This window comes from Capricornis sumatraensis, chromosome 7, assembly GCF_032405125.1.
Source record: "Capricornis sumatraensis isolate serow.1 chromosome 7, serow.2, whole genome shotgun sequence".
Lineage (NCBI taxonomy): Eukaryota > Metazoa > Chordata > Mammalia > Artiodactyla > Bovidae > Capricornis > Capricornis sumatraensis.
This window is the reverse complement of record NC_091075.1, coordinates 86,130,363-86,142,902: the sequence shown is the minus strand read 5'-3', so window position 1 is coordinate 86,142,902 and position 12,540 is coordinate 86,130,363. Positions and strand designations below refer to the sequence as shown.

The 12,540-nt window shown below is 33.0% G+C and overlaps 1 protein-coding gene across 1 annotated transcript in view; it reads left to right on the top strand.

Moving 5' to 3' along the window:
* The window catches only part of UBA6 (ubiquitin like modifier activating enzyme 6), an 88,594-nt gene that overhangs the window by 61,566 nt on the left and 14,488 nt on the right, over nt 1–12,540 (top strand). The window contains exons 18-25 of the mRNA XM_068975030.1: nt 2,810–2,887; nt 4,050–4,231; nt 5,840–5,945; nt 8,054–8,143; nt 8,253–8,333; nt 9,326–9,454; nt 11,491–11,542; nt 11,623–11,686. Coding sequence (XP_068831131.1) covers nt 2,810–2,887; nt 4,050–4,231; nt 5,840–5,945; nt 8,054–8,143; nt 8,253–8,333; nt 9,326–9,454; nt 11,491–11,542; nt 11,623–11,686 — 782 coding nt within the window. The remainder of the gene's footprint in view (nt 1–2,809; nt 2,888–4,049; nt 4,232–5,839; nt 5,946–8,053; nt 8,144–8,252; nt 8,334–9,325; nt 9,455–11,490; nt 11,543–11,622; nt 11,687–12,540) is intronic.

Sequence of the window (12,540 nt, the reverse complement as noted above, 5' to 3'; positions counted from 1 at the left end):
TCCCTTTCTGCCATGAGGGTGGTGTCATCTGCATATCTGAGCTTATTGATATTTTTCTTGACAATATTGATTCCAGCTTATATCTCATCTAGCCCAGCATTTCTCATGATACACTGTGCATATAAGTTAAACAAGCAGGTGACAGTATACAGCCTTGACGTACTCCTTTCTTGATTTGGAACCAGTGTGTTGTTCCATGTCCATTTCTAACTGTTGCTTCTTGATCTACACACAGATTTCTCAGGAGATAGGTCAGGCGGTCTGGTATTCCCATCTCTTAAAGATTTTTCCACGGTTTGTTGTGATCCACACAGCATTCTTGCTCAACATTTCCTAAATTGTTTTCCACAAACCACTATTAGTTCTGCTGACTGTTAAAATATTTATAAAAAGAAAAGAAAGTCCTTCGTGGTGTTAAGTTTGAATAACACCTACTTTACTTCTTAGAAATTCATAATAACATATCAGCATATAAAAAGTCAGGAAAAGAGCTATAGTAAATAAACCAACTTACTTCAAGTAACAAAACAAGATAAGTTAATTGGGCAATGTTTAACCTACTGCAAATACTATATAAATTATTCTTACTGTATAAATTATTCTTTTATAAAATATTTACATGTGTATCCAAACTTAACTAGAAGGAAGTAAAGAGAAATCCCCGGGTTCCAGGAAATAAGAGGGAAATTAGTCCCTGACCTAAAAGCTATGGTAATTCACAAGTGTTCTGGTACATTAACTATTAATAGAAAGGGAAGTCATTTGTGAGAAATTGCAACTCATGATGCACCATGTTGGTGTCCAAAATTTTATCATATCAAAATTTCAAGCAGATAAAAGAATATAACAAATTTGGGGGTGTTGAAACCTCTAGATTAAACAATGGCAAAACTGCGTTATGGTGATACACACTGAGCATACATAGGACTATACAGCAAAATCAACATCCATTCAAGACAGTCCACAGTGGAAAATGACAAATCTCTAGAAAAAGGTACCACCTGAAAAGTGAAAGTCACTCAATTGTGTCCTACTCTGTGACCCATGGAATTCTCCAGGCCAGAATACTGAGTGGGTAGCCTTCCCTTCTCCAGGGGATCTTCCCAACCCAGTGATCAAACTCAGGTCTCCTGCATTGCAGGCAGATTCTTTCCCAGCTGAGCCACAAGGGAAGCCCACCACCTGAAAGAATCAGCCAATGAAAATAGAAGAATTAGCTCTCCAAGAAATACAGAAAATAGAAGTGCTACAAATAATGTAACAAACAGACTGTAAAGTTAAAAATAACCAAAGACATAGAGTAATGAAAACATGAGGTGGGGAAGGAAATTTTTACCAAAAGCCCAGAAAGAATTTCTATATAGTCAGTGAACTTAAAATTCAAATGTAGCTGAAGTGAGAACTGATGACTAAGAGGTAAATATTAATATCTAGAATGTAGTGTAGAGAGAGTATTTTTCCTTTTTAATTAAAGAGGATACATTTGCATGGTCTAACATAAATGTAGAATTTCCAGAGAGAGTAAAGATAGGGAAGATGTAAGGATAATGACAGAAGTTTCCAGAATTGAAGAGACAAGTGTGTTCCGATTAAAAACCTAAATTAATCCCAAACAAATCAAATGCAGAAATGAAAAAGATTACAAAAAATGATTACTTGGTAGACTTAACCAGCAATAAGTACACACCTGAAGACAAGGAAGCATATCTTCATAGTACACATGACTTATCAACCTAGATTTCTATACCCAACTAAATCATCTTTTGAGAGAAATAAAGATAACTGACAAGTAAAATGATGAAAGATTATCACTAGCTAGCTCTCAGTGAATGAACTATGGGATTAATACAGGCAGTGTGTGAAGCCAAGGGTAAGTAGAAGCATTTGACAACAGTCTTAGGTTTAGATAAGCATTGATTTTTAAAACCTTTAATTAAAATGTTGACATTTTGGAATGAGATGGTTAAAAATAAGTAAAATGTTCCTTGATATCACAGAAAATAGGAGGGAGAGTTCAAATATTCTCCATTGTTCTAGAGGAAATGGAGAGTTTCATTTTAGATCTTACGTCACATGTACATGTTAAAATTTTGAATATCACTGCATAAAAACATTTAACTTCCATACCAGTTCGTGAGTCATACCATTATGACTACTTTTAAAATTATCTTGGCTCTGTTTACTTTCATCTTGCATCCTTTAAAATGCAGGTATGCAAATTTTTTCTTAACCAGACTGTAACTGTTCTAGGTTTGTGGATGTTAAGTTTGTCATAGCTACTGAGCTCTGCCATTGCAGTATAAAAACAGCCATAACCAATACTTAAACAAATGGTGTGACAGTGTTTCAGTAAAAATTATTTACAAAAACAGCTGTTTGCACTGTAGTTTGTATACCTCTGCTTTAGCAAGAGTTCCTTTCAAATTGAAACATGTAAGTGTTCTTTTCAGTCGAGATTGAGAATAAACATGTATAGAAAAAAAGAGCCAAATCTTCTATGACTAACCCATTACGTGTTTCTAAAATGTGATAGTGATATTTAGCCTCTATTTTGTTATGAAGAAAAATGTTTTGATCAGGATCTTCGATTGGTTTTAGCTATTTTGTTTGACATGTTCCTATGCTAAATATTCTTTAAATATAAGTAAAAAAACAGTAGTATTGGTAACCAGTTTTGAGTATTTTTTATTATAACTTTCACCAGCCAAAATGATTTATAACTTGTGGGAGTTAGTCATTCAGAGGAAAGCGAAGACAGTTTAAACTTATCTCTTATGTAATTTCAGGCATTTTTTTTCTTTGATATTAGGTTACAGTAACAGATCCTGACTTGATAGAAAAATCCAACTTGAATAGACAGTTCCTATTTCGTCCTCATCACATACAGGTGTGTTGTTATACTGATTCAAATTTAAATCCTCTGTTGTGTTAAATAGAAAAATAGAAAATGGTGCTTGGACAAGCATAGTATCTTTATTTTATTAGAATCTCTCAAATTATCGACAGGGAAAATACATAATTTCATTTTAATATAAAAATTATTTTTGTATTGATTCTGGGTGTTAAAATCTGAGTTGTGAATCATGGGCAATATTTTTGTCATTTTATAATCAAGATGTATCATATATTCAATTTCTAAGGATATAAAAACTGGTTCCCTAATTTAAAGTTTTTTTATAGGTGACAGATTTGACACTTTTTTTTTAAGTTTTATTATAAAACAGATAAAGTTTAAGATAATTTTTTGCTCTTTTGATCTTGTTTGATTATTTAACAATCTGTTTTGATTGAAACCAATGCTTATTTTCTGTCTTTTTTTAAAGAGGTCAAAATATTTGTCAGGAAAAGAAACAGTCAAGTAACTTTGCTCTGACTTTAGAAATGTTTTTTCACTTTATTGTTTTACAGCTCATTGAGAATCTTAGTAAATTAGCTTAGAAATATCATAAACAGAAAGATAAAGCATACTTTTATATAGTTGTATAAGTGGCATAGTTAACCAAATGACTCACCTATCCAAATATAAAGAACTAAGTAACAGGGTCTTTAATGAACTAAAATTTATGTCATAATATTCATTCACTGAACTTTGTGCATTTTACTTATAGAAGAACTATTAAGGCCTGTTTGCTTTAAACTTCTAATGTTTACAGTTTGTAACACTTGAAATGACACCAGTGATTTTAAAAAATTATAACTGAAACAAATAATTTCTTAAATATGTCCATCCAGAAATGTTAAATTTTTTAAAAAGATTTTAGATTTTAAAATGTTAAATTACCATACCTCTGAGCTCATTTTCTGCGGAACTTACATTTCTGATATTTTGCTGAGTGTGTTCTAAACTTTTTTAGGCATAATAATGTGTGAATTATCAATTCTGATATGCAGTATTGGGATTTAGCATGACCACAACAAATATAATTTTCACAAACTAAAAATGAAAACCAGTCTCATTACATTATTCTTCATATGTAAATTGTATATGTTCAATCATGGTCTATTTTTCCTGTTAACATTTATTTCCTCTGTTTTTATATATTGTTTAGAAGCCTAAAAGCTATACTGCTGCTGATGCAATCCTGAAAATAAATCCTCAGTTAAAGATAGATGCACATTTGAACAAAGTATGTTCAGCCACTGAGGCAATTTACAATGATGAGTTCTATACTAAGCAGGATATAATTATTACAGCATTAGATAATGTGGAAGCCAGGAGATATGTAGACAGGTATGTTCTTAAAATTCAGGTTCATAGAAATTGTCTTTGTTTTGTTTTTACTTCATTTTTTATACCTATTTATTGAACAATTACTAAATTTTCTGATTATTCTTTACATTCCTATTATATTTCTTGAACCCAGAACTTCTGATGATTTCCACTATAGATAGAATAAAATTTTAAATCTTTAAAATGACCTAAATTTTTTTCATAGAGTATCTGCCACCTGTCTGTGACTCCAGCTTATAATTTGCTATTTTTCCCTGGCTCTCCTTATTCTAGCTACACATTCTTTCCTTCTGTTCTTACAGGGGAACATCTAACACATTTCACCTCAGGGACTTGCACATACTCTCCTTCAGTCTCAAGAAATTGTGTTTATATTCTAAAAGTCAATCCCAAATCTACCTACTTATTCTTCACTTCCTTTAGTTTATTCCCCTCATCCTTTTAGTTTCAGCCTGAATGTCTTTATTGAAAAAGACTTTCTTTAACCCCAAAATTCTAAATTAGATCCTTCTCTGATAATCTTTCATAATACTGTTTTCTTCCTTTATTGCACTTATTTTTATTGACATGCATATTTATTTAATGTTTGTCTCCTCACTAAATCATTTATTCAGTTTTTATTTATTTTCCCATCACTCTATCTTCAGTGCTGAATACATGATGTCATTCAGTAAATATTTTTTAAATAAGTAGATGAATAAATGACTGTGATGTACATACTTTATATAATCTTTCTTACATGTTTATATGACTCTTTAATGTTAGAGTGCTAGAGCAGATTTATTAGCAGGAATATTTATCAGTTGAGAGTATAATGGAAAGTTTGTAATCTTGGCCAGCAAAAAACAAAAAGAAACTTTAACAAATGAAACTATATAGAATATAGATATTGTAACTCTTTAGAAAGAAGGTTTTGGATAAAGAAAATGTTGAAAAGATATAGTAAGGTGTGTTTGTGCTCAGTCACTTCAGTTGTGTCCCAACTCTTTGTGACACTACAGACTGTAGCCTGCCAGGCTCCTCTGTCTATGGGATTTTCCAGACAAGAGTACTGGAGTGGGTTACCATGCCCTTCTCTAGGGGATCTTCCTGACCCAGGGATAGAACCTGTGGCTCCTGCATTGCAGGCAGATTCTTTACCACTGAGCCACCAGGGAAGCCTATAGTAAGGTAGATATATACAGAGAGAGTTCTATATATATAGTCATATAGAGAGAGAGTCAGAAAATACAGAAAATAACCAAAGAAGAAATAGAAAGCAAGAGAAGAAAGAGTAATACATTAATGAAGAGTTAACCCAAGGAAAAAAGTGCACAATTTTGTAGGAGTTTTACAACAAGATAAATATAGTGTATCTTATTCTAAAACTATTCAATTTTGGTAATGGAAGGTGGAGGCAAAAGTTGCTACATTGAGCAACAAAGTTTATGGGAGAAAGGGGATGGAAATAATAAATGGGTTTTTGGTGGTAATGTATCTATTTCCTAAAATATTATATCCAAGAAGTGATCAACATGTGTAGTGGTCAGTAAACATTGGTAGAATGTCCTCTGCTTAACGTTGTTATTGCTAACATCTATGTTTGTTACCTATCTTCTTTTTGCTTAGCCGATGCTTAGCAAATCTACGGCCCCTCTTAGATTCTGGAACGATGGGCACTAAGGGACACACTGAAGTTATTGTACCTCATTTAACTGAATCCTATAATAGTCATGTAAGTGAACCAGTTTTTTTAAGTAAATCTTTCTTTTTTATATCTTATCATTTTCCTATCTCATGATTTGTTTCTCTTTATCAGTCAGCACATTTGGTTAAGCGTCCTTAATCAGTTCTGATTTTGATCTGCCAATGATGTTTGTGCATATATGCGTAGACATTATTTTAAATATAGTTAAACTTAGTTTCTTGTTGTTGTTTTATTTGCCAAGTCATGTCTGACTCTGTTACTTACCCCATGGACTGTAGCCCACCAGGCTCCTCTGTCCAGGCAAGAATACTGGAGTGAGTTGCCATTTCCTACTGCAGATGATCTTCCCGGCCCAGGGATTGAACCTGTGCCTCCTGCACTGGGAGATGGGTTCTTTACCACTGAGACACCTGGAAGCCCTAAATGTATTTTTTTTAATCATCAGAATTTTGTTTCTGGTCTTTCTGGAATATTATTCTTATGAGTTTACTGTTTCTTATTGCTGCTTGATTAGTTTCCTAACAACCTTAGTGACCCACCCAAAACCTTACTGAAGACTCAGTTTCTCCATATGAGGAACCAAGTCATTTATACCTGTGTATTTTATATAAATGATAGAGATGTAATTTTTTTATTAACCTCTACAAGTGATACTGAATTTAAAAATCACTAGTCTAGGAAATAATTGTAGGCTTTAAAAAGAATTTTTAAAAGGTCAGCCCTGTTTGTAAAATTAAAAGAATATTATTTTATAAGCATAAACATTCCCTTTATTTAATGGATATATATGGTTTAGTAAAATTATTAAATTTTAATAAAATTTGTTTCCCCCTCATGAAATCAGAAGTTTATATAATAAAGACATGATAAGAGACATAGTTGATAAGTTTGCTTTGAAGTAAATTAGATGAAGAAACTCATGATATGCCTGGGTCATTCTGGAAGATTTTCAAAATAGGGATGTTGCAAATTTCTGAAAGTCTTGATTCTCTCATACTACCACATCTTTCCCAAACTTTCTCCTATTTATTTATAGACTGTGCCTTCATATTCAGGAAAACTAGAATTAAATGTTCCTTCTGACTTTCCTCTTGGCTTATAAAATATTTCATGGTATTTTATAGATCAACAAAGTAAAATATAAATCTCTAAGTAAGGACTTCCCTGGTTGTCCAGTGGTTAACAGTCCACCTGCCAGGGCAGAGAGCATGGGTTTGATCTCTGGTCCGGGAAGATTGCACATGCCGTGGGGCAGCAGAGCCTGTGTGCCACAACTTCTGAGCCTGTTCTCTAGAGCCCACAAGCCACAGCTGCTGAACTTGTACTCTGCTACTACTGAAGCCTGTGTGCCCTAGAGCCTATGCTGCATAACAAGAGAAGCCTGCACACAGCAACTAGAGAGTGGCCCCCTCCTGTTATAAGTAGAAAAAGTCTGCACACTGGACCCAGCACCGCCATGAAATAAAAAATTAAAAAATAATAAGCGCAAATCTTTACAATAACAACAAAAAAAATTTCTAAGTAAAAAGAGACAGAGTGAGTTGTTTTAGATTGGGTAAGCCAGTAAGACTAAACGTACAAAAGTACCTGTAATAAATATAGATTTCTTCATTTTCACATGACACAACAAAGACATCTGTCATTTATTTAATACATGCTTTCTGTAAGAGACCATAACAAGCATCAAGAGCACATGATTCCTGTTTGCAAATATTGTTTCTTCCTGGAGAAAGAAACTCATGGTATGCTGAGCACTGTATCAGGAATTCTCTAATTACTTTTCAAAATAAACAGTGTTATAAAGTTTTAAATGTTACCTTTATGCTTTGAGAAAAATAATATAATTATTATAATGATTATTATATTATATTATTATAATATATTATAATATAATGATAGTCTGTTATGGTACTACATGATACCAGAGGAGTTTATTGTTACCTTGCCATATAAACAAGTCTGTTGAGTGTCAAAAGAATCAATGTTTCCTCTTAATGCCTAGGAAAAAGATTTTTTTAAAGTTGGATTTATTTCATTTTTGAATTTTATTTTTTAATGGTCTTAAAACACTCAAGTAAATTTAATCCATTAAAAATTGTCATTGCTGCTAACTGTTGTCATCTTTTATAAATTAGCGGGATCCCCCAGAAGAAGAAATACCATTTTGTACCCTAAAATCCTTTCCAGCTGCTATTGAACACACTATACAATGGGCAAGAGATAAGGTAACAAAGATATTGTATAAGAAATTTTTCTCTGAAGTAGAAAAGATGGTATTTCTATCTTTTAAACAGACTCCTATTTATAATATTTTTTTCCTCTTTTCTGTTATAGTTTGAAAGTTCCTTTTCCTACAAGCCTTCATTGTTTAACAAATTTTGGCAAACATATCCATCTGCAGAAGAAGTCTTACAGGTAAAAATCAATACACTTTATTTTGAAGTATAGTTAATTTACAGTATAGTGTTAATTTCTGCAGTATAGTAAGATGCTTCCATTTTCTATATATACAAATATATACACACACACATTGTTTTTCATATTCTTTTCCATTATGGTTTATCACAGGATATTGAATGTAGTTCCCTGTTTTGTACAATAGGACCTTGTTGTTTATCCATTCCATATATAATAGTTTGTATCTGCTAACCCCAACATTTTGTCATTGTAATCTTACTTTCAAGTGGCCTATAAATCATTTATTTTACATTCTTAAACAGTTATGCATTATTATTTACATAGTAATTAAGTATTTGAGGAATCTTGAAGTTAGCAGGTCACAAATAACCCTTCTTTTTTTAGTTTGGTCAAAGTATATGGAATTGCCACTATTTTACCATGTTTGACTCACAGAACAGCAGTTCATATGGTTCAGCCTAATACGGGTATATAATAATAATGATGAGATAGCTACAAATAATAAAACAAGATTGTTAAGCTCTTTGGAAAAAACTGAGGTAAGTTCTAGTGAAAATTTCAGAAATAGGCCAAGGTTTCAGATTTTATTAGTCTCATGGTGAGGACAGCATCAAAGCTGCTTTCTTAACTTTCCTTCAATTCTGCACTAAAAAGGCCAACTTTTTAGTGTAAAATATTACTTCATAGCACTTCTTATAATAAGTGCATTTATAGTATTAACTTGCAGCTAGCCAGACATGAGGATGACTTGTGAGATAAGAAACAGTTTGAGAGTTAAAATTTTACATGCGATCTTTACCCATTCCCCCTCCAAAAAAGAAAAGAAGAGGGAAAGGAGGAAGACAGAGACAGGGAGCTTGATATGAGAATAATAAATTAAGGCACATGAGCTAGCACTTCAAAAGTTGCCTAACAATTCCTGGGAAATGCATGTGTATGTTTGTGTGATTAATTGGACATGTGTGTGTTTTGTTTTTTCCTCATTCTAGAAGATACAAACCGGACACAGTTTAGAAGGCTGTTTTCAAGTGATTAAGTTACTTAGCAGAAGACCTAGAAATTGGTCCCAGTGTGTAGAATTAGCAAGATTAAAGTTTGAAAAATATTTTAACCATAAGGTATGTGTATACTGTAAAACATTTAGAAAAAGTCTAAACTTGACTCATTTAATTATTATAACATTCATTTAATTGACCTGAAATGTCTACTCTTTCTTTCTGGAACCTTTTCAAAAATGAATAGGTTAACTGAGAACAAGTGATGGACACACAACCAATTTCTTTCTGAATGTTACTGATTCAAGTGTGAAAGTGTTAGTCGCTAAGTCGTTCCAGCTCTTTGTAATTCCATGGACTGTAGCCTCCAGACTCCTCTGTCCATGTCATTCTCCAGGCAAGAATACTGGAGTGGGTACCATTCCCTTTTCCAGGAGATCCTCCCGACCCAGGGATCAAACCCTAGTCTCTTGCATTGCAGGCAGATTCTTTACCATCTGAGTTACTAGGTAGAATGTGTTTCAGCTCCACTTGTTGTCTTGTCAGTTGTGCATTTAAGTAATTCTTGTCTTTCTGTGTACAAAATGGGTTTTAAAATACAGATTCCTTCTAGAGAAAGGAATACATTTAATACATTTAATCAGTCTTAAAAGAAGGGTTTTTTTCAAATTAAAACAAGAGATCGAGAAAATAGAGATTCCATCAGAAATTTGTTGGAATTTTGCCTTCTCCATCTAAATCTAACAATCACATTTTGTCTGTTTCCTCATTGTAAAAAGGGGGTTATAAATTGGTACCTGACTCATAGTATAGTGGTGAGGATTAAGTGAGTTAATACATCCAAAGTATTTAGCATAGAACCTGGCCCATAAATAAATGTCCATAAATGTTTAGTGAAATGTTAGATGTTATTCTTTCTCCAGTTACATACGGTTCCTGAAATGTGTCCATCACTGTCTTTCATCTCTCCCTCTTTTTAGACTCTTACCTATTGAAATATAAAATAAGTTCATCTGTTTTAAAACATTTTTTAATTATACTTAACCCTACATTTCACTTCCTTTTTTTGCTCTGCTTATTGGAAAAGTGGTCTGTACTCACTGTTGCCATATCTCTACCCAATATGTGTCTTCTTTCCCCATGGCCATTGAAATTATTCTTACCATGACCATCAGTGACCTCGTGTTTCAAAATCTAAAGAACTCTTTTTTTTTTTTTTTGTCTTTATCGTCTGTGGGTTTTTTAACTTTTTTTCTTATGGAAAAATTCAACCACAGAAATAATAGAGGAAGTAGCATGTAGTGAATCTCCATGTACTCCTCATATATTCTTCACCCAGATTTAACAATTACCAACTCATAGAACCCCAGGTGACTCAGTGGTAAAGAATCTGCCTACCAGTGCAGGAGACTCAGGAGATGTGAGTTCTATTCCTGGGTTGGGAAGATCCCCTGGAGGAAGAAACGGCAACCCACTCCAGTATTCTTGCCTGGAAAATCCCATGAACAGAGGAGCTTGGCAGGCTACATACAGTCCATGGTCACAAAGAGTCAGACATGACTGGGCATGCATGCACAGAATCACAGAACTCACATAAATCCTGTTTCATATATATCTCGCCTAGTGTACCCTCCCCCTAGATGGTTTTGAAGCAAATCTCAAACATCATATCATTTCAAAATAAAAAATGTAATGTATTTTTACTGGATTTTTTGGTTGGTTTGTTTAAGAATTAGCTCTTCAAAAGGAGCAGTTTCCTGTTTAGTTGTACAGTCATGTCTGACTCTTTGCAATCCCGTGGACAGTAGCCCACCAGGCTCTTCTGTCCACGGGATTATCCAGGCAAGAATACTGGAGTGGATTGCCATTTCCTTCTCCAAAAGCGGCAGAATGAGATGTAAAGTATGCCACCATTTGTGTAAAAGGGATAAAATAATCTATATTCATGTTTGTCATAGGTGCAAAAAATATATATGTTAAGTGCTGATAAAAAAATAGCTAGAGGTTATTCCAAGTGAGGGTCAGGGTCAGTGACAGGAGAATGGACAGATAATGTACAGGGTGACTGGGAGACTTTACTGTATATCTTTTTATTTTTATTTTTTTTACTTCAGTTAATAATGAGTAGTGATTGTTTTTAATTCAGTTTTTTTCTTTAGGCTCTTCAGCTGCTTCACTGTTTCCCTCTGGACACACGATTAAAAGATGGCAGTAAGTATTGAGAAGAAAGTTTAATGTGGCTTATTATTGACTGCTGAAATTGAAAATAATGTATTTTTTCATTTTGTTAGGTTTGTTTTGGCAGTCACCAAAGAGACCCCCCTCTCCATTAAAATTTGATCTAAATGAACCTTTGTAAGTATATATATCCAGTTTTGTATATATCCTTCATTGTAAACCTCTTAACTGTTTAGGTTTACATTGCAGGGTAAAAACTTCATTTTAATGTTAAAATATTGCATCCATCTTAATCTAAGAATTATCATAGCATTTTGGCCAAGAAAGCAAGCCACAGTTCTCCTCTCCCCACATAGATAAATCTGTTTATTTACATGGTAAATAGCTTCATTATTTTTATCTTTTCTAAAGTGCAACCAAAGTGTCATCTCTTTGACTTTATTCATAGAAAATGTAAAATGAAAACAAATGTTCTCCTATTTAATGAACTCAGTATATAAGAAACTTTGATTATTTGGGGGAGAATGATTATTACTAAATAACTCCCTAAATATTCTCAGATTAATTTTCAAAAGAGTTGATCTTTGAGTAAATACCTGTATATCCTATCTGTATTAGATACACATTTATAAACACACACACTCACTTTTATGTACACATTTTAAATAAGCACTTAGCTTAATTAAGCACTTCCAACAAGTAACTCTGTGCTTTGTTTTTTCCTCTGGAGCTTATTCTAGTCACCTTATCCTGCTGCTGCTTCTGTAAAACTTGACTTTTTTGTTTTTAAACACTCATTTGCTTAGTTTGATCTTATTATACACGTTTTAAAACCAAATTTGCAGTATTTTCTTATGAATTAAAATGAATTTTCTTTCAATACTTTAATTTTCTACTTCTGGCCACTTCTCTCCCCAGAGTAGTCTTGATCACTACCTGAATAATAGTCCTTATGAAAATAAACATCTGATGTTTTCTTTTTTATAGCTTTGGCAATGCCTTGGTCTAGACCAGAATTTCATTGCTTAATT